The sequence below is a fragment of the Callithrix jacchus genome, chromosome 5 (genome assembly GCF_049354715.1).
Source record: "Callithrix jacchus isolate 240 chromosome 5, calJac240_pri, whole genome shotgun sequence".
Lineage (NCBI taxonomy): Eukaryota > Metazoa > Chordata > Mammalia > Primates > Cebidae > Callithrix > Callithrix jacchus.
The window spans coordinates 40,889,986-40,910,367 of NC_133506.1; the positions used below are offsets into that span (position 1 = coordinate 40,889,986).

Consider the following 20,382-nt stretch of genomic DNA (forward strand, 5'->3'; position numbering starts at 1 on the left):
GCCAACCTTGGCCTCCCAAAGTGCTGGGATTACAGGTGTGAGCCACTGTGCCTGGCCCAATTTAGTAATATTATAAGTGATCATTCTGCCTTTACTTTTCTCTTAGAGGTATGAGCCACCATGCCCGGCCAGATACATCAAATTTTAAATAGAAAAAAAAATCAGTTCTTAGGGAAGCCTGTTCAGAAGTTCTTTTCTAGTAAGCGTGTACTTGATACTTCAATATGTACAATTTGAAATGTACCATGCATTTTTTTCTTTTTTTTGATGGAATTATATAAAAGATAATTTATTAAAATTCCTGTGTTTCTGGACACAAACCTGTAACAGAACTACAGACCTCAAGCGTGGCTTCAAGCATTCAGGTATTTTTTTTTTTTTTTTTTTTTTTTTTTTGTGATGGAGTTTCGCTCTTGTTAACCAGGCTGGAGTGCAATGGCGCGATCTCGGCTCACCGCAACCTCTGCCTCCTGGGTTCAGGCAATTCTCCTGCCTAAGCCTCCCGAGTAGCTGGGATTACAGGCATGCATCACCATGCCCAGCTAATCTTTTTGTATTTTTAGTAGAGATGGGGTTTCACCACGTTGACCTCGTGATCCACCCTCCTCGGCCTCCAAAAGTGCTGGGATTACAGGCTCGAGCCACCGCGCCCAGCCTCAGGTATGTATTATGCAACTCACCTATAATAAAATATAATCATATTTTGATTGCCACGTTAAATAAAAGACTTAGTTATCTTTCCATTCTCTCCACAGAAATTGTGCTTTACAGAATTGATGTCATAAATGTAAACAATGATTATTAGTTTTTGTGGTTTTTGTGCAATTTTTAGTGTTTGTCAGCCTTTAAAAATTTACAGTTGCAATTTCCCTCCTCATTTGAAATAATATTCTCTTTTGTACTAATTTGTGTTTGGTTTATTTCTTTCTTTGTCCCTTCCTTCCTTCCTTCCTTCCTTCCTTCCTTCCTTCCTTCCTTCCTTCCTTTCTTTCTTTCTTTCTTTCTTCTTTCTTTCTTCTTTCTTTTTTTTTTCTTTCTCTTTTCGAGACAGAGTTTCGTTCTCGTTGCCCAGGCTGGGGTGCAATGGCGCAATCTCGGCTCACTGCAACCTCCGCCTCCCAGGTTCAAGCAATTCTCCTGCCTCAGTCTCCTGAGCAGTTGGGATTACAGGCATGCACTACCATGCCTGGCTAATTTTTTATATTTTCAGTAGAGCCAGGGTTTCTCCACATTGTTTCAAACTCCCAACCTCAGGTGATCCACTGGCCTCAGCTTCCCAAAGTGCTGGGATTACAGGCGTGAGCCACGGCACCTGGCCTGTGCTTGGTTTCTAAAGGAGCTCCTGATTTATCAGGTTTAGACCACACAAAATCTGGATCTGCACTGGCTCCATTCTTAAGCATCTTACAACAATTTTACTAAAGTAACAATGTCACCAGCATTCTCAATTTGCAGGATTTTCATACTCCTCTCTCCCTTTTTCGGTGTTACCAGAAAGTGCAATGATTTCTCGTTCTCTGAAAATTGCATACAGACAGATGAGAGTATATGTGAATATCAGCATATTGCAGATACAAATTATTCAGCCTCAGAGAGATCAGTGCACTTTATTAAGTGAACTGAAGGCTTCATAGGAATACATAGGGGTTCTGAAAGTTGAAGACACAGAGTTTCATACTGAGAGGTGGTCAAAGGGAAGGGCATTGTGTTTGAAGGAAGCTACGCTGAAAGAAAGGGTGTTAGCAATTCCTGGGGTTCAGTTTCTGGAACAGTCAAGGTTTGGCCCATGGAGCCAATATGGAGCACCAATCAGGCACACATGGAGAGAGGCCTGGATTGTGAAGCAAATCCTGGAGGTTGTTCAAGCTCCTCCTTATGCTATTTAGGCCAACCTGTGAAGTAGAATGAAGGGTGAGATGCTCGGACCCTGGCCACATTAGGAACCAAATCTTGCAGCTAATGAGAAAAAGGAGGTGGGATCAATTTTACATCTTTTGGCAGGAATGGAATGAAGGTGAGAATGATCATGGGTTCTGGTTTGTCCAGTAGAGTCCCAGTTTATGCCTGCTGTCCCAGTGTAATAATTAATGGCACCTCAGTTTAAGACATTCTCAAAAGTGACTTGGTTTGGCCAATGAAGTACGTGATTGCCTTGGTTAGAAATAACCTTTAAAAGGGAGAGAATTAGCAACAAGGTTTAGTGCAAAGTAAAGGCCTATAATGATTGGCTGGTGAATGGTGCTCAGAGCTGGGCTGGATTTACTGGGCCTCCTTCTGACCTGGTCTGGGATACTCCACCACTTCTGTTTGCCCTCTACACCCCCTACTCACCTCATACTTGCCAATATCCCTTTGACTAATCCCTCCCTTCCCACCCTCTCTTTCCCAAACATCCTTCAACTTGTACCACTGCGTTGGAGCTGCTTCTGTCATCCCCAGGCCCACCCAGGTCTTTGAATAGACCAGCCAACACCCAGACCTCCCGGTGTGGCCTTGGTGAGCACAGGAGACTGGGACCTCTGGGACTTACGGAGTGTTTGGCAGGTGACCATGCAGATATCTTCAGTTTGGAAGTTGTTGTTGTTCCCCGGGCAACCTCCGTAAATGAATTCAGAGCAGGTCTTAGTTTTTTTATTGTACCACCAGCGTGGGACGAAGGCCAAGCAGTAGCCAGGGTCTGGCGGCATACCGCGTATATCTGCAGGGAGATCGCAGAACAGAGCTGTTTGGGTGCCTGTCTCCCTGGAGAATGTCCATCTCTCCCTTTCTCTGGCCACTGCTCTCTTTGTGTCCACTAAGGAACAAATTTGGCTCAGGGCTCTGCTCCCAATTCAGTGTGAATCTTGACCACTCATTTTACCTCTCTGGTCCTTGACTTCCTCATCTGTAAGATGAGAATACAAAAATCCCACCCTGCTCGCCTAACAGGGCTGCTGGAAGGAGCAGCTGTGGCATCACATGGCTTCTTTTTCTTTGCCTCCCAAACATCTGAACACTAAATATGGCTGATTTTGCCTCCTAAATAGCTCTTCTTTGTTTCCTTTCTGCCACTTTCTTAATTCAAGCATCATTATCTTTTGCAAGGACTTCCACGAAAGGCAGGCCACCAGCTGATCTCCAAGACTTCTCCAGTCTGCTCCACACTGGTTTCCAGAATGGCTGATCTGCTGGGCACAGGATAAAGTTCTACTAAACCCAGAGGGACTTGGGGATCCATTTCCTCCTCCTCCTCTCCAGCTGTTTCTTATGCTGCCCAGCACCCAAGCTTCCCAACTGTGTGCTCTAAAAAGAGCACGTTCTTACATACGCCATGCCTTTGCACATGCCTGACCTGACACATCCAGCCCCCTCTTGATAAATGCACTCTTGTTCATTCTTTAAAACCCTTGCCAGACATGGACCCTTTTCTGCAGTCTTTCCTGGATTCATTCTTTACTCCTTGCTTTTCTTTATTGCTTCTCGATCTTACACACACATTTATCATTTCCATTTACTTTCTTGTTCATGTTTTCTGACTCCACCATGACAATGTGAGGTTTTTGAGAGGGGATCGCATCTTATGCCATCTTGATACAGCAGTTTCTCACGGGTAATTTGGCATAGAAAGGATGCTTCATGAGTATTCACAGAAAAAAAACCCAAAACCCAAACCTACTGTGGTCTTAAAGAAGCATTTATTGAGCAACTATTTTGCCCATAGTGCTATGAGGTACAAATAGAGTTATTTAGAACCTCATAGTCTGAAACATGACAAAACAATAATTATAGCATCGATGAGTGTCAGGCACTATTCTTAGTAGTTGACATCTATTAACATATAACCTTATAAAGTAGTTCCTCTTATTGTTCTAATTATGCAAATGAGAAACGTAAGGTTTGAAGAGGCCAAATAACTTTCCTGAAGACACACAGATGGTAAAGGATTTGAACATAGGTTAATCCATTGCTGTTGGGATCAAGACCAGACCCCTTACCTGTTCTCCTTCTCCATTAGCCCAGCTTCATCTTTCTCTCTTTTTAAAATTTGTTAATTGTTTATTTATCAAGAGAAACTATTTCTCAGCCCACATATTCATGCTTCATGGTTCAGGAACACAGGTCAGTGAGAAACTTCAACCCAGAGAAATTCTTTCAATTCCAAAGTCACTTTGCACCCTGAAAGACACAAGCCTTCCTCATCTCTTCAAAATCTGTTCTAGAATTACAATTTCTGTCGAAATCTGTGTATGCCTCATTTCTTGGTTCAGCAACAGCGAGCTTATATAGAGCTGCAATCCCTAGGGATGCAACAAATGCTTGAACAATATGAAACCACAGGTGCTTGGCCAGAAGGCCACACATCCGATGTTTTGTCAAAGCACTGAAAACCTAGTTATTGTCTTGATAAGCATGTCAACCTTAAGTAACAAGATTCAGAACATATGGTTAAGTAGAGAGTTTATTTGAGCCCAAAACTTGAGGATGGCCGTCTGGGAGTGCAGATTCAAGTTGCCCTGAATACACACTACCAGCTTCCTCTTTCTCATCTCTTCCTCCCTCTCTGCTTTCCAGTCTTTCTAGGCCTGAACATGCTACCTCCTGCCACAGAGCCTTTGCACATGCTATTACCTGTGCCTGAAAGGGTATTTTGTACCATTTTTGGTCTAAGTACTCATCTTGCAGATCTTAAATCATGGATCCCTTTCCCAGAAAAACCTTTTCTGATCTTCCTGGCCACAATGAGCAAGTGGAACTCATCATGGGTGTCAGGGAACCAATCAATGTTTGTTGAATGAATAGAATGGATGAATAGTCTTTGAAGGTCTTCTTTAGAGCCCAGTCATATGGACAGAGAAGAAAGAGTGTAGGCAGTCTAAGGTGGTCAAGGAAGACATCCTGGATTTATATAGACAGAGAAACGTGGAGAAAAAAAAAAAAAACAGGAAATACGTATTATATATTTATCTCTTATAGCTAACACATAACCTGACACAATGTTGGCATTTGATGAGACTTCAGTGACTACTTGGCATCTCGAGAATCACTGAAGAGTAGCCAAAAGACCATGTTGTCTAATATCAACACCTGTCTTATGGATAGGGAAACTGAGGCCCAGAAAGGAAAACTACATTGTTCACATCACGTATCAAAATAGGGGAAAAAATGAAATAAAATCATGTCTCCCAAGTCCAAGACTGGTAGATTTGTGTCAAGTAGAAGACATACGTAGACTCTTGGTCAGAGACCAGCCATCAGTGAACCAGGAGAGTTAGTGCAGTGCAGGTGGGTGTAGGAGATGAGGACATTGGGTAATTCAGAAAGTATCTGAGTTACTTTTTGTGAGAGCTACACATTTCTTTCCACCACTGTACATGCAACACTTCATGTTTTCCGGGCCATCTCTGCGTTTGGTACAGTGGTCTATTTCATCCATTGGGCATCTCACTGGGATTTTGGGACATAGATCTAAAAGAGGGGAAGATATATTCTTTCGAGGCCTTAAAGGAGCCAGTGCTCCGCCTCCCCAGACCCAGGGCACCACTGCAGAGTTAGAAAACCTTGTTTCCACTTCACCTGTCCCCAGAAGACAGTGGCCCTCAGGGGGCTCAGGAATTTCGAAAGACTGCCCACATCCCCAACCCCATAACAACACACCATCGGATCCCTAAACCAACCCCTACCCTCTAGCCACACCATCTACGAGGTTCCTGAGAGAAAGTCACATTCCTCTGAGACGATCTGGTCACTCAGCCCTTGCTATGCTTGGTTGCTCCCCCAGGAGGCGCTATGACTCTCAATGATTGAGATGAACACTTCTGGCATCAGAGAGCTGGCCTTTTGAATTCTGTGCAACCCTTGATGTGCCAGGCACTCTCTCTGAGCCCTGATTTTCTCATTGGTCCATAGGGTTGCTTTGAAGACTAATGCAGCAACACAGTTTGAAAAGCCATTGTCAAATTGCCTGGGGCAATATAACATAACATACCAGTGAGTAACATGGATGATGCCCCTACTGTGTGCTGGCCTTTTGTCCTTAATCCTCATTACAAATTTATGGGTAAGTACTGCTAATATTCACATTTTATAAACAGAGAAACTGGAAGCATAAGGGGATTATATGAATTTGCCAAGGTCACACAGCTACTCATGGGCAGAGCCAGGATTTGAACCTGCAATGTGTGGCTCCTGCGTGCTCACTTTCAACCACAATTTTCGTGCTCAGTATATTGAGCTGCTAATTGTGGGTCTTCACATTTCAGCATTCCAAGGGACTTCTGGAGGCCATTCTGTATCCCAAAGTCTAGGGTCCTCTGTGACTATGGGTGTGGGGGCTGCAGTGAGAACATCTGGAAGCTGACACAGGTGGTATTGTAGGGAGTGGCCTGTTTTCCTTACGGGAAACTTCCTTGGGCTTACCACTCCTTCTTATTCCATTTCATGAGCTCTAGGTCCAGGCACCTCCAGGAAGAACTCTTTGGAATGGCAGCAAGGAGTCAGTTGCCCCAGATTCAGGTGCCTATATTCACCAAGTGAGTCTCTTACCGAGAGACTCCAGATAGCTCCCCTATTTCCCACCTGGAACTCCAGGCAGAGATGGAGAAAATAATTCCTCATCTGCAAAATTATTCTTTATTCCTTCCTTCTCACTGAGTTTCCTTTCTCCACTGCAAGGACTGAGTTCCCAATACTTACCCCAAAAGGACCCTTCAGCGTGCCCAGGTCTCTGGACATCCCCTAGAAGGATGAATGGTACCAGGATTGGCAGAAATCCTGAGAGTCCCATGTTAGGAAGTACTGACCTGGCTGATGGCACCAAAATTAAGAAAGGCTGCTCAGCTGCTCCTACCTCTGCACTTTGCCTGCACTGGTGTGGCCCAGCACTCCAAGAGACAGCCCTGGAGATAAGCCAGGCAGACTCCCTTCATCAGGAACACCAGATCCCTGAGGCCATCAGTGTGACTAGCTGGTGCCTACCCTGGGGGAAGGTGGGGCTTCATAGGCGGTTTCCAATCCTCAGCAATTGGAGGCTCTCTAGCCTACCAAGGAAAGAAGGCACATCTTGTCTTGGGCTTTCTAGGCTCCCTTAGCAGAAGGGGGTGTTTAACTCGAGAGTCTTCCATTTCCCAGGGGGCGTTTGAAGGTTAAGAGTATGCTAGTTCTCTTACTTCTTTCGAATTTCACTCTTCTCCTGACATGTCTATCCTTGTGTTTTATTTTTCTCACTCAGTTTCTTCTCTTTTTTGTATCTCAATGTTTTTTACTCTGTGCCTTTTTCTCTTTTTCAGTGAGTCTCTGTCTGTCTGAATCTTTCTCCCTGCCTTTCACTTGCCTCTCTCTTCTTTTGTATGTAAAGATCAGTTATATTTATCCTTTAAGTCAGTTGATTTTGCAACAGTCAAAACATCTTTTGTTACTTTGGGACTTCTCTAACTCTGTTCTCCCTTTGTCCCTGTTGTCACAGCTATAGCATTGGATAAAAAGTCACACCTTGAAGCATTAAGGCTTGAGCATCTGCACCAAATTTTATATCCTTGGTATAGGCCCGAGTGAGGTGAGGAGCCAGTTACCTGGGCATCAGTCCCATCTGGCAAAGGACTGTGGGTAATGAAAGCATCTCTGCAGGATGGCTTACTAATAGCCAATTCATTCCTGTTTATGGCTAACTAATAGCCAATGCACATTGACAGCCTCCTACCTCCAAAATTAGTCCCTACTTTTCTGCTGTGGGTTTTCTCTGGGCCCTTGGGAGCTTGCATACCTTGCATGCATAAAAGTCTGAAAGAGAAAGGGATTTAGCATCTCTGACATCCAGTGGGCATTGGGAGCCAGTGAACAAATAGCTTAGCTTCCCATCACAGGAGACAGATTAAGAAAATTTGTGATCTGATATTCAGAATCTATAAGGAACTTAAACAAATTTACAAGAAAAAAAAATTGAAAAGTGGGCAAAGAACATGAACAGACACTTCTCAAAAGAAGACATTTATGCAGCCAACAAACATATGAAAAAAAGCTCAACATCACTGATCATCAGAGAAATGCAAATCAAAACCCCAGTGAGGCACCATCTCATGCCAGTCAGAATGGTAATTATTAAAAAGTCAAGAAACAACAGATGCTGGCAAAGCTGTGGAGAAATACGAATGCTTTTACACTGTTGGCAAGAATGTAAATTAGTCCAACCATTGTGGAAGACAGTGTGATGATTCCTTAAAGATTTACAACCGGAAATACCATTTGACTCAGCAATCTCATTACTGGGTATATACCCAAAAGAATATAAATCCTTCTGCTACAAAGATACATGCATGCATATGCTCATTGCAGCACTATTTACAATAGCAAAGATATGGAATCAACCCAGATGTCCATCAATGATAGACTGGATAAAGGAAATGTAGTGCATATATACTATGGAATACTATGCAGCCATAAAAAAGAATGAGTTCACATCCTTTGCAGGGACATGGATAAAGCTGGAAGCCATTATCCTCAGCAAACTAACACAGGAACAGAAAACTAAACACTGCCAGTTCTCACTTGTAAGTGGGAGGTGAACAACGAGAACGTATGGACGTTGGGAGGGGAAAAACATACACTGTGGCCTGTTGAGGGGGGCGGGGGGAGGGAAAGCATCAGGGGCATGTGGGCTTAATATCCAGTTTTAAAAGAAAATGTGGAAATCTGTTTAACATGATTCTTTAAAACGTCCCCAGTTGGGCTGAGCCACAGTGATAACCAGCTCTTCTCTCTTCCCTGAATTACTCATCCTACTCCCCCATCCCGTATGTCTTGGGAGGTCTCCCGAACAAACTACCCGCACCCATTCCCTTTTCCAAGGGTTCATTTCTAGAGGATCCAAACTAAGTCATTGTCCTTGGGCCCTTGCCTAAAAAGGATTTTACAATCTTTTGTAGAAACAGGGGTATATAACAGTAACAGTATCCCTGGAGCTCACAACTCTTCAAAGTTCTGATTGTCTTTACTCCCTTGAATGATGTCACCAGATGCCTCAGTGATCCCTTAGTCTACAAGTGCAATGTGCCAAAAATATGTCAGTTACTCAGCACAGCACTTCATCAAGTGGTTGATTGGAGAAAATGGAGAGTGACACAGTATAAACTGGGAGCTCTAGAAGTTGGAGATAAAGGGGGCATAAAGATGAAATCAAAACAGAAGGATACTGTGCATCAAAAGAGGCAGACTGGGGAAGAGGAGGTAGGTGCAGGGCTTCTGTTTCAGGAAAGGCTCAGATCTCGGAATGCTGAGAGTGAAACTGGAAGTTAATCTAGAGCATCAGTCAGGTACACAGACAGTCTTCAGAGCATGAGCCACATTCTGGTGGTTCTTCCAGCGCATCTTTATCCATTCAGGGAACACCTGTAGAGAACGTAGGACAGAAACAGTTGAGCATCTTGGGTTCAGCTTATCTTTGGAGGTTGAAGTTACGTTTATACATCTTTTCACAGAAAGATACTGAAAAGAAGTGGGTTTTCTTTGGGGAGTTCTCCAACTTCTTCAAGGAAAAATGAATAGGAATTGCTGGCAAAGAGTTGTATTGAGGACACTGATGGCTTGGAAGGGTTGGTTGGTCAACACATCTAGGTTTAACGTCCTGCACCTCTTCTGCAGTTCATCTCTGGGATTTCACCACTTCCGTACCCTTCCTCTACCCCTCCTAACTCCCCTCATACTTGCCAACATTGATTACTTCTACATCCCTCTCATCCTCAGTTCCCAGAAAGTAACTTTGTCTGTCCCTTTGCCAGGTGCATTCTGATCTCCCGATTGGAGCTGGTTCTGTCAGCACCAGGTCTGCCAAAGATGTAGCTGTCCGGAATGACCAGCCAACACCCAGACCTCCCAGCCTGGCACTGGAGAAGACGAAAGAGTGGGGCCCCTAGGACTCACGTTTTTTCTTGCAGGTGTTCAGGCAGTTGGTTTTGGATTGGAAGTTGTTATTGTTTCCCTGGCAGCCACCATAGATAAAGATGGAGCAAGTATCATTTTTCTTGTCATACCACCAACGACGAAAAAAAGCCATGCAGGGGCCAGTTTCTTTTGGCATTTCGCATACATCTGCAGAGAGACTCCAGAGTTGAAAACTCAGAGCGCCTACTCCAGAAATAAACAGGTGTTATTATTCTCCCTGAAAACCTCTATAGATGAAACTGGAATTGGCTCCTTTCCCTTGTCACACAGCAGGAGTACAGCTCCACTGACATATTGCACACATTTGCAAGGAGACCCCAGAGTGGGCAGCTGTATCCCTAGAGACAGGGTTGTTGCAGGTGTAATTAGTTAAAATGAGGTCAGACTAAAATGTACCCTGTATGACCGATGTCCTTATAAAAACAGTAAATTTGGATAGAGGTAGACAAGCTGGAAGAATACCACATGAATGTGAAGGCAGAGATTGGGGTGATGTGTCTATAAGCCAAGGAGCACCAAAGATTGCCTTCAACCCACCAGAAGCTAGGGGAGAGGAATGGAATATCCTTCTTCCCCATAACCCTGACAAGGAACCAACCATGCTGACACCTTGATCTCGGACTTCTGAGGAACTGTGAGACCATACATTTCTGTTGTTTAAGCCACTCAGTCAATGGTGCTTTGTTATAGCAATTTTAGCAAGCAAATACAAGTCCCAACTAAATTATGCTTACACAGTTCCATATGAGTAAATCTCCACTGCTAAGAAATTAGGTCCTGTTGATTCTTACCTCCTAATAGTTCACCTCTCTGCCAGTCTCTTTAATACAAGCCTCAGTGTCTCATGCCTGGGCTATTGAGATAACCTCAGATTGATCCCCCTGCCTCCAGTCCTGGACCCTCCGATCAATCCTTCGTGCTTCCCACGAGAGAAAAGGATCTGATGGATCTGAAAGCCAGGCTCATCATGCCATTCCACAGATAGGACCTACCTTGACTTCATGACCATGTCCTCACATGACCCACAGGACCCTTCATTGCCTGGCTCCAGGTGATGCTGGCCTCCTCCCCTGCCACAGAACCCTCCGAGCCACATGCTCCAGCAATATTCAACACACTACCCCATACCTCCATCCCTTTGCACTGCTCACAGTGACACTCCTCTTCTTCCTTCAAAACTTTTCTCAGACATCAACTGCTGTGATGTCTCCCTTGACTCCATTCTACATTCCCCACCACCACACCTTGCTTCAGAATCTTGTGCATTCATTATTTATTTATTTATATCTTCGGTCTCTTCACTGAGGCTGTGAGTTTCTAGTGAGCAGTGAGTTTCTAGTGGGTTTCTAGTGTGTCTGCTTTCATCTTGGCCTCCCAATGCCTAACAGGTAGCCTGGTACAGCACAGAACTTTATGGAATGTTGAGGGTAAAAGAAAATGTATCCTGATCTGAAATGAATAAATCATTCATTGAGCACCATATGTGCTCAGTGCTTCTAGGAACAGAGAAAAGGCATGATCTCTGCTATTTAGGAGACCCCAGCCAAGAATTACAAACAAGAGAATAGGTTATCAGGTGGCTATTATGTGCCAGTCATTGCTCTAAGCACATCATGCAGATCAATTTTTCTGATTCTCAAAATAACCTTTTACACTGATCCCTTTATTATCTGAGGAAACTGAGGCACAGTGAGGGAAAGTTGTGAACTTATCCTAGACAAAAAGACTGGTACAAACTGGAGATAAGAGTTGAATTCAGGATGTCTGCATTCAGAATCCTTACCTGCTGGCACGAGTGACTTAACCCCCGACCTGCCCACTTTACTTCTGTCAAGTCCTGTTTACTTTACCTCCCATGTACCTTTCAAGCACATCCTACTCTGCTTCATCCCCTCAGCTACCTCTATTTCTGGCCACCATTTCTATCATCCAGAAGTCCTTTAAGAAACTCTGTTCCGAGGCATCGGAGTCAACACAACATATCTACAACCATACAATCTTTGATAAACCTGACAAAAACAAGCAACGGGGAAAGGACTCCCTATTTAATAAATGGTGTTGTGAAAACTGGCTAGCCATGTGCAGAAAGCAGAAACTGGACCCCTTCCTGACACCTTACACCAAAATTAACTCCAGATGGATTAAAGACTTAAACATAAGGCGCGGCACCATAAAAACTCTAGAAGAAAATCTAGGCAAAACCATTCAGGACATAGGAGTAGGCAAGGACTTCATGAACAAAACACCAAAAGCATTGGCAACAAAAGCCAAAATAGACAAATGGGACCTAATCAAACTCCACAGCTTCTGCATGGCAAAAGAAACAGTCACTAGAGTGAATCGGCAACCGACAGAATGGGAAAAAAATCTTTGTAGTTTACCCATCTGACAAAGGGCTGATATCCAGAATTTACAAAGAACTCAAACAGATTTACAGGAAAAAACAAGCCCATTCAAAAATGGGCAAAGGATATGAACAGACACTTTACAAAAGAAGACATACATGAGGCCAACAAACATGAAAAAATGCTCATCATCACTGATCATTAGAGAGATGCAAATCAAAACCACATTGAGATACCACCTCACACCAGTTAGAATGGCGATCATTAAAAAATCTGGAGACAACAGATGCTGGAGAGGATGTGGAGAAATAGGAACACTTTTACACTGTTGGTGGGAGTGTAAATTAGTTCAACCATTGTGGAAGACAGTGTGGCGATTCCTCAAGGACCTAGAAATAGAAATTCCATTTGACCCAGCAATTCCATTACTGGGTATATATCCAAAGGACTATAAATCGTTCTACTATAAGGACACATGCACACGAATGTTCATTGCAGCACTGTTTACAATAGCAAAGACCTGGAACCAACCCAAATGCCCATCGACGATAGACTGGACTGGGAAAATGTGGCACATATACACCATGGAATATTATGCAGCAATCAAAAATGCTGAGTTCATGTCCTTTTTAGGGACATGGATGAATCTGGAGAACATCATTCTCAGCAAACTGACACAAGAACAGAAAATGAAATACCGCATATTCTCACTCATAGGCGGGTGATGAACAATGAGAACACGTGGACACAGGGAAGGGAGCACTACACACTGAGATCTGTTGAGGGGAATAGGGGAGGGACAGCGGGTGGGGGAGCTGGGGAAGGATAGCATGGGGAGAAATGCCAAATGTGGGTGAAGGGGAGGAAGGCAGCAAAACACACTGCCACGTGTGTACCTAGGCAACTATCTTGCATGTTCTGCACATGTACCCCAAAACCTAAAAAGCAATAAAAAAAAGAAAAAAGAAACTGTGTTCCTCCTATTTTAAACTCTATAGATGTAGTATGAACATGGTCATGTGACTGGCCCACCTTGGTGGATTGCCATGGCCCTTAGGATCAAGGCAAGACTCTTTCATCTGAAAGAGTGCCCACCATACCTGAATTGTTTGATCTCTGCTCATCCAGGACCTGTTTTCCTTGTACCATGCTCATGTTCACTCTGCATTCTGGCCTCCCCAGGCCCCACCATTGAGCCTTGTGGATGCTACTCCCTGTGCTTGGAAAACCCTTCCACCACTTTTTGCCTAAAATGTTACCCATCTTTCTCAACTCAACTCCAGATTCGCTCTCTCAGAGAAGGCAATCGCAACCTCCCTGACCACGCTGAGCAGATCAAATCCTAAATTGGGTCTCAGAGGCACTCAACAGATATTTGTTAAATGAATGAAAAAAGAATCTTTGATAGTCTTTTCACATCCCAGGGAGATGGGCATGAAATTAAGATGCAGCAGAAGGGGAAAACCCTCCGTTCTGGAGCAGTCAGGAGAGGGATTTTGGTGCAAAGCTGGATGTGTGTAGTCAGAGAGGTGGCCACTCCATACAAAAGAGCTGGGAAATATAAATTGCTTAATGTATCACTTGCAGCAACAATGTTGGTATATGTTAGGGCAACGATGGCCAAGTGGAGGCTCAAAAAATTATAAAAGTAACAGGTAACCAAATAGCCAAAAAAAATCTGTTTCAATCCCACTCCTTCACCACTCATTTGTTTTGGTGGAGATAAGAATGACCTTATCCTATCAAGTAATGTTTGAAACTGAGTCTCAAACATTACCAGATAGGATAAGGTCATTACTATTGTCACACACCATATTTGGCACAGGGATGAATCTAAATCGCAGGTCTTCCAAGTCCAGCAATTTTGCCAGAGACCATTCCTCAGTAACAACAGGACAAAGCCAGCCCAGGAAGGCAGAAGGCGAGGATATGGGGAGGAGGGGGTGGTTATTCTGAGGCTCTGAATATTACCTTGTTTGACATCAAAACATTTTTTTCCGCAGCTGAAGACACAACACTTCTTGTTGTCCTGGCATTGTCTGTCCTTTGTACACACATCCCTTTCTTTGAATGCACATTCTTCTTTGATTCTGGGACATCTCTCTAGGGAAGGAGCCGTTTTACACCCGTGAGCCTTGGCGAGCACAGTGTCTCCCCGCTTTGCCAGACACAGGCAATTCTGGAGAGTCAGGGAAGTTTGCTTCCAGTTTGCTCCCCTCCAGGAGTTCTTTTCCTCAAGGCGGCCTCACTCACTTCCCTACGGCCTACACACCTGCTCCCTCCTGACCACTCCTCCCTCTCTTCCCATCCCCCCAGCTCCATCCCATCTCAAACACCAGTGATATTTGGGCTGGATAACTCTGTCTGGGGGGCTGAACTGGGCATTGTAGGATGTTCAGCAGCATTCCAGGCCTCTTTCCATCAGACTCCAGTAGCACCTGCTGGTTGTAACAACCAAAAATATCTCCAGGGTCTGCAAAGTTCCCCTGGAAGGCAAAATCGCCCCACTGCGGGCCACTGGATTAAGCTGATGTGATGTTTTGGGGCCTCGTTGAAGAATCAATGTTTGGAAGTTCCTCTAGGTGGTGATATTATACAGCGATTAGTATCACTTACCCAGGAGCCAGTTTAGATTTTGAATTCTGACTCTTGGTCTGAATTCTGACCCTCTCTGAACCTTGGTTTCATCATCCGTAAAATCATTTTGTCCTTAAGGAGTTGTGAGAAAGCAATGAGACAGTATATAAAGCTCTATTCATTGTAACAGATGCACAGTCGTATTAACTAACATTTGTTAAGTACTCTTCCAAGCCAAGCACTCTTCTAAGCATTTTAAATGTATGATCTCATTCAATCTTGATAATCACTCTATGAAGGAAGTTCTGTTTATATCCTCATTTTACAGATGGGAAACTGAGGCCCACGAAATTTAAGTAACTTACCCAAGATTACATGGCTACCAAGATTTGAACCCACTAAGTCTGACTCCAGATCCCTCTGTTATTTTAGAAATCCCTTTTCAGAAATCCTTACTTCCTGAGTGTTCAGCACATGATAACAATGATCATTGTTACATTATAGTCATGGAACATTAGTGTCTTAAGTTAAAAGGGACTTCTGGATGCTGTCTTTTATCTCAAAGTTAGGGAACCCCTAGGGATACAGGGACGCTTTACGGGACTATATTTGAAAGAACCAGAAGTTGCTAGAGATGACATCTCAAGAAAGGGGCCTGTTTTGCTTGTGGGGGAAGGAGAAGGACTCTTGGTTTCCTGGATTCCTGTAGCGCTTACCCTGAATGCTACATTCTGTGACTCTCTTCCACCTCCTTGACAAAGACTCTCCACTTCAAAGGGGCTGAAAGTGGGGATTACCTCAGTAGGGGGTTCTGCATTCCCAGAAGGGGTCTTCCACAGAAGGGAGCTTACAAATATCTCTCTCCTCTCCCAATCTGGGACCCGGCTAAGATGGTGGAAAGCAACCCAGATCTGAAGAGTTGTTCCCTGATCCTTCCTCCCAGCAAACTCCCCTCTCTCTAGCGCAAGGGCCGAGGCCCAATACTTACTGGCAAATAACCAATCAGTCAGACCAGGTCCCTGGACACTCACTAAGAGGATGAATAGCACCAAGAGGCTCAAAAGTCCAGAAGATCCCATGCTGAAGAGAGACTGGCCTTTCTTTTGGTTCCAGAATTTGGAATGCTCAGCTGCTGTGGCCCAGCCTATTCCTTCAGTAGCCAGCACCTTGGATGTAAGAACTGGAGACAAGCCAGCCACTCCCTTTCTTGCTGGGAACACTAAGTTCCCAAGATCACAAATGGGACTAACTGCCCCCTCCGCCCGCCACCACCAGCTCACAGCTTGGGAGGAAGGGTCTTTTGATTGAATGGATCTTGATCCTTACACACCTAGGCTGCACTGGGCTGGGGGCTCTAGTCAACCCTGGGGAGTGGGCAAAGTGTGTCTCCCACTTTCCAGGCTACCTTCAGAGGGAATGCCACCATCATGGGTCTTCATCTTGATAACCTGGAGAGCAGTGGAGTGTCCTCGTTCTTCGTTCATTTTCCAGCGTACGTGCACATTACTACCCCGCCCCTTCTGCTTGTCTCTGACAATGTGTCTCTGCTGGTCTCTTGGTATCTCATCGTTTATCAGTGCCTCCCTGTGCCTGTGTCTGTTTCTCTTTCCCCATGGTCTCTGTGCTCCTTTCTCCCTCTCCCGTAGTTTCCTCCCATCCTTCTCTCTTTTATATTTGGTTCACTCATATTCTTTGACTAAGACTAAAGAATAAAGATGTTGCCACACAGCAGGGTGTAGAGGAGGAATCAGGCTAACAGCAGAGTCTTCAGAGAGTGTTTCTCAATGTTGTGTTGCTTTGAGAGCAAGAGAGGATATCAAAGCTTAGAGGGAGCCTCAACCATCAACCCAAGCTCCTTGTTGTCTAAGGAACTATGAAGTAAAGGGACTTGCCTGAGAGACTGCAGTGGAATAAAGTTTGGTAACACAGCAGCGTTTCGGGATTCTAACTGGGCTAGTAGAGGAACCGTGGGAAAGAGGTGCTGGAGAACGTGGGCAGCTCTCCTTCCTACAGCCACAGAATCTACACCGGTCACTCAGCCAGTCCTAGAAAGGAGAAAGACACTCTTTATAGAGTAAATGTTATCCCTAGGGCTCCTGTTTTCTTCTCTAACTAGGTGTTGCCCTTTTGGGCCAAGTTTGTTCTCCAAGTTTTCCTACATCAGACAGAGGCCAAAGACAGCCTTATCATCAGAGAGTGACTATATGGTCACAAAATTTAGGATCAGAGACAGAGCCCACGTAAGAACATTCCACCAACTTCACAATCTCACTTAAAGAGACTAGTGAATCAAATTTCTTTTTTTCTTTTCTTTTCTTTTTTTTTAAAGACAGTCTTGCTCTGTCACCCAGGCTGGAGTGTAGTGGCACAATCTTGGCTCAATGAAACCTCCACCTCCCTGGTTCAAGCAATTCGTGCCTCAGCCTCCCGAGTAGCTGGGATTACAGGCATGCACCATCATGCACGGCTAATTTTTGTATTTTTAGTAGAGATTGGGTATCGCCCTATTGGCCAGGATGGTGTCCACCTCCTGCCCTCAAGCAACTCGCCCACCTAAGCCTCCCAACATGTTGGGATTACAGGCATGAGCCACGGTGCCTGGCTAGAATTTCTAATGGACAAGTAAGATGTTGTAAGCAGTTCTGTTTCACTTATTTTTTTCCCATCTTCTCACAAACTCAGCCCAGGAGGGAGTGAAAACTGGAATATCTAGGTGGAAGGGCTCTGAGGGATCATCAAGCCCATTTCTCATTTTTTAGATGAGAATCATAAGGCCCAGAGAAGTGCGGGTGCTGATTAAATGTCACCCAGCAAGTGAGCATCAGAAATAAGGCTAAGAGGGAGCTGAGCATACAAGTTCTTGCCAGAGGACACCCGGGCATGTTCTGATGTTGGCGTGGATATGTTTTCTTGTAGAGTTGAAGATAGAGAGGAAGGGTGAGTTCAAGGGAATGAAGTGATGTCTTTAGTGGAGACAGAGGCTGAACACCCACAGAGTCAGTAAATTTCCAAATGGTACCCAGCATCCCTAATTAATGCTGTATTTGTTTCCTAAATTTTATTGAAAATAAATTAACTACCTTTGTAGCTGTTGCATTCCATTCTGTCTTGCCTAATTTTCAGGCCCAATCCAAGCATCTCACTTTCCAACCAGGTGAAATAAAATTGATGACTTTGGGACTTGGGATGAATCATGGTTTGGGCCCCTGCTCTCCAATAACTTTTTGGAGAAGGCTGGGTAAGGACTCATCTGAGGTTTTGCCTCTCCTTGCGTCATCCCCTCTATTGAGGGCCATGGTGTCTGACCTCTGCCTCAGTGTCAATTCTCTTCCAGGAACAATCCTGTGCTCAGAACAGGGGACGCCAATGAGAACCAAGAAGACCAGCTTCTACCTGGCACCTCCTGCTTTTTTCACTAGCCCAAGACCTGTCACATGGACTGATTCCCTGTCACTGGCTTCCTGTGTGTTCCCTCTGCCTCTAATTCTATTATTAACCTACATATTTGCTCTACCAAGTAAGCTCCAAACTCCATTAAACAGGTCTATGTCTAGAACGTAGTGCTTAAAACATGAATAGGCTCAAAACAAACACTCAGTACATCCTGCTGGATGAGCAAGGTAGGTGGTGGGGATTGGTAGGTGTGTGAATAGGTAGGTAGATATGTGGATGGGTGGGTGGGTGGCTGGTAGAGTGATGAGTGGGAAGATGGTTGAACAGGAAGAGGGATTAGTGAGGGAAGCATGGATATTTGGGTACATGAATGCATGGATTATGGATGGGTAGATGATTGGTGAATAAGTGGATTGGATTGAATAAAAGGATAGATAGTGTAGTGATGGGATAGGTGAACCTATTGATGGAGGCCATTTGAATGAAAGGTGGATGAGTGCATTGGTAGGTGGATGGAGGGAGGTAGGCATAGAAATTATGAATATGTATTTTGATGGGTACGAAAGAGTGTGTGTGTGTGTGTGTGTGTGTGCAGATAAAGGGGAAGGAGAGAGGTCAATAATAGGAAGATGAATTAAAGGCTGGATGGGCAAGTAAGTCTGTAGAAGAAAGATGAGTAAGAAGGGTAAGTGGATAGACATATGGAGTGGGCAAATACTAAGTTGAAAGGTGTGTCAGTGAAGGGATGGGAGGGATAGGTGAGTGGGGATTAGGTATCTGCATATGTGTTGAGTGAATGGATAGATGAGTAATGGGATTGAATGGTTAGTAAGTAAATAGGTGGGTAGAAACATGAATGTATAAGTAAAAACACTAACCAAAGTTAAAGATATAAAAAGAACTATATGGAGAACAATTTATACTACTCTAAAGTAAAACATGTGAAAATATAGGAAAAAATGGATTAATTTTACCAAAATACAAAAGACCAAAATTTGCAGAAGAGGAGGTAGAAAACCTGCACATGAAAAATAAGATGAAATATTTTAAAATCACTATTTTAAATAGATGAAAAATAAGATGAAATATTTTAAAATATACCACTAGAAAGAACCTGACCTAGATGCTTTTGGAGCTGAATTTTGGTAGCCTTCAAAAAACACAGAATTGATATATTATGTAAAATATTTCAGATCATAGAAAAGTGAGATATGTTTCCCAGTTAGTTCCCATACTCATGTTTTTTAAGTAATATGACCCAAATAGAAAAACAAATAAAAACATAGACCAATTTTTCTTTTGACTATAGATGTGAAAATTCAAAATTTACTATTAGCTAAAAAGAACCAATAATATATTGATAGAATACACTGCAATTAAGGCTATTCTAAGTATATTGATATAACACATTGCAATTAAGTTTATTAAGAATGCAAGGATGGCTCAAGAAAATTTAATAAGTTATTATGCCAACAAATTAGAAGAGAAAAATTATCATGTGACTGTATGTTCAAATTTGATAAAATTCAGCAGTCATTTTTAGTAGCAGCTATAAATTGATAGGAAATAAGCTTAAAAAGGAAATAATTGGCCGGGCATGGTGGCTCTCACCTGTAATCCCAGCACTTTGGGAGGCCGAGGCAGGTGGATCACCTGAGGTCAGGAGTTCGCAACCAGCCTGGCCAACATTGAGAAACCCTGTCTCTACTAAAAATGCAAAAAATTAGCCAGGCATGGTGGTGGGCACCTGTAATCCCAGCTACTCAGGAGGCTGAGGCAGGGGAATCTCTTGAACCCAGGAGGCAGAGGTTGCAGTGAGCCAAGATCGTGCCATTGCACTCCAGGCTGGGCACCAAGAGCAAAACTCTGTCAAAAGGAAAGAAGGAAGGAAGGAAGGAAGGAAGGAAGGAAGGAAGGAAGGAAGGAAGGAAGGAAGGAAGGAAGGGAAAATTTAAGTGCAATAAAACTTATTCATTCCAAATTCAGCAATAAATGTCTTTTTACATTGTAGGAGCCATTGACTTTAAAATAAGGAACTGGACAGTGATGGATGCCATTGCCTTTATTTTCATTATTATTTTGAAGGTTCTATACAATACAAGAAGACAAGAAAATAAAGTCATATGTTGAAAAAAGAGTCAAATATGTCCTCATT

At 43.7% G+C, this 20,382-nt stretch overlaps 2 protein-coding genes and 1 long non-coding RNA gene across 9 annotated transcripts; 1 reads left to right on the forward strand and 2 right to left on the reverse strand.

The window, feature by feature from the left end:
* Positions 1-416: 416 nt before the first annotated feature.
* On the reverse strand, positions 417-4,140 carry LOC108591687 (uncharacterized). Of its 2 annotated transcripts, none has more exons than XR_001911501.4 (3): positions 3,975-4,140; positions 2,531-2,698; positions 417-680 (listed from the first exon to the last, which is right to left on the reverse strand). It is a non-coding gene; the product is annotated as an uncharacterized LOC108591687 (long non-coding RNA). The 2 variants fall into 2 exon arrangements; XR_004742890.3 differs by lacking the exon at positions 417-680 and adding an exon at positions 716-1,892.
* A 74-nt stretch (positions 4,141-4,214) lies between these two features.
* On the reverse strand, positions 4,215-15,957 carry EPPIN (epididymal peptidase inhibitor). Of its 5 annotated transcripts, XR_013536359.1 has the most exons (5): positions 15,823-15,957; positions 14,229-14,360; positions 9,892-10,095; positions 9,165-9,360; positions 6,760-7,863 (listed from the first exon to the last, which is right to left on the reverse strand). XR_013536359.1 is itself a non-coding variant. In XM_017972071.5 (4 exons), exons 1-4 carry the CDS (start codon positions 15,911-15,913, stop codon positions 5,294-5,296), a joined length of 543 nt encoding a protein of 180 aa, XP_017827560.2. In that variant the 5' UTR covers positions 15,914-15,957; the 3' UTR covers positions 4,215-5,293. The 5 variants fall into 5 exon arrangements, 4 of the variants coding, with proteins under 4 accessions (XP_017827560.2, XP_008994257.2, XP_017827561.2 ...); XM_017972071.5 differs by lacking the exons at positions 6,760-7,863; positions 9,165-9,360 and adding an exon at positions 4,215-5,445 and having other exon boundaries at positions 9,892-10,059; XM_008996009.5 differs by lacking the exon at positions 6,760-7,863 and having other exon boundaries at positions 7,947-9,360; positions 9,892-10,059.
* On the forward strand, positions 15,391-20,357 carry LOC128932049 (uncharacterized). Of its 2 annotated transcripts, XR_008481324.2 has the most exons (4): positions 15,391-16,007; positions 16,235-16,326; positions 18,169-18,351; positions 20,239-20,357. XR_008481324.2 is itself a non-coding variant. In XM_054255407.2 (3 exons), exons 1-3 carry the CDS (start codon positions 15,873-15,875, stop codon positions 18,251-18,253), a joined length of 312 nt encoding a protein of 103 aa, XP_054111382.1. In that variant the 5' UTR covers positions 15,391-15,872; the 3' UTR covers positions 18,254-18,426. The 2 variants fall into 2 exon arrangements, 1 of the variants encoding a protein (XP_054111382.1); XM_054255407.2 differs by lacking the exon at positions 20,239-20,357 and having other exon boundaries at positions 18,169-18,426.
* Positions 20,358-20,382: the final 25 nt, after the last annotated feature.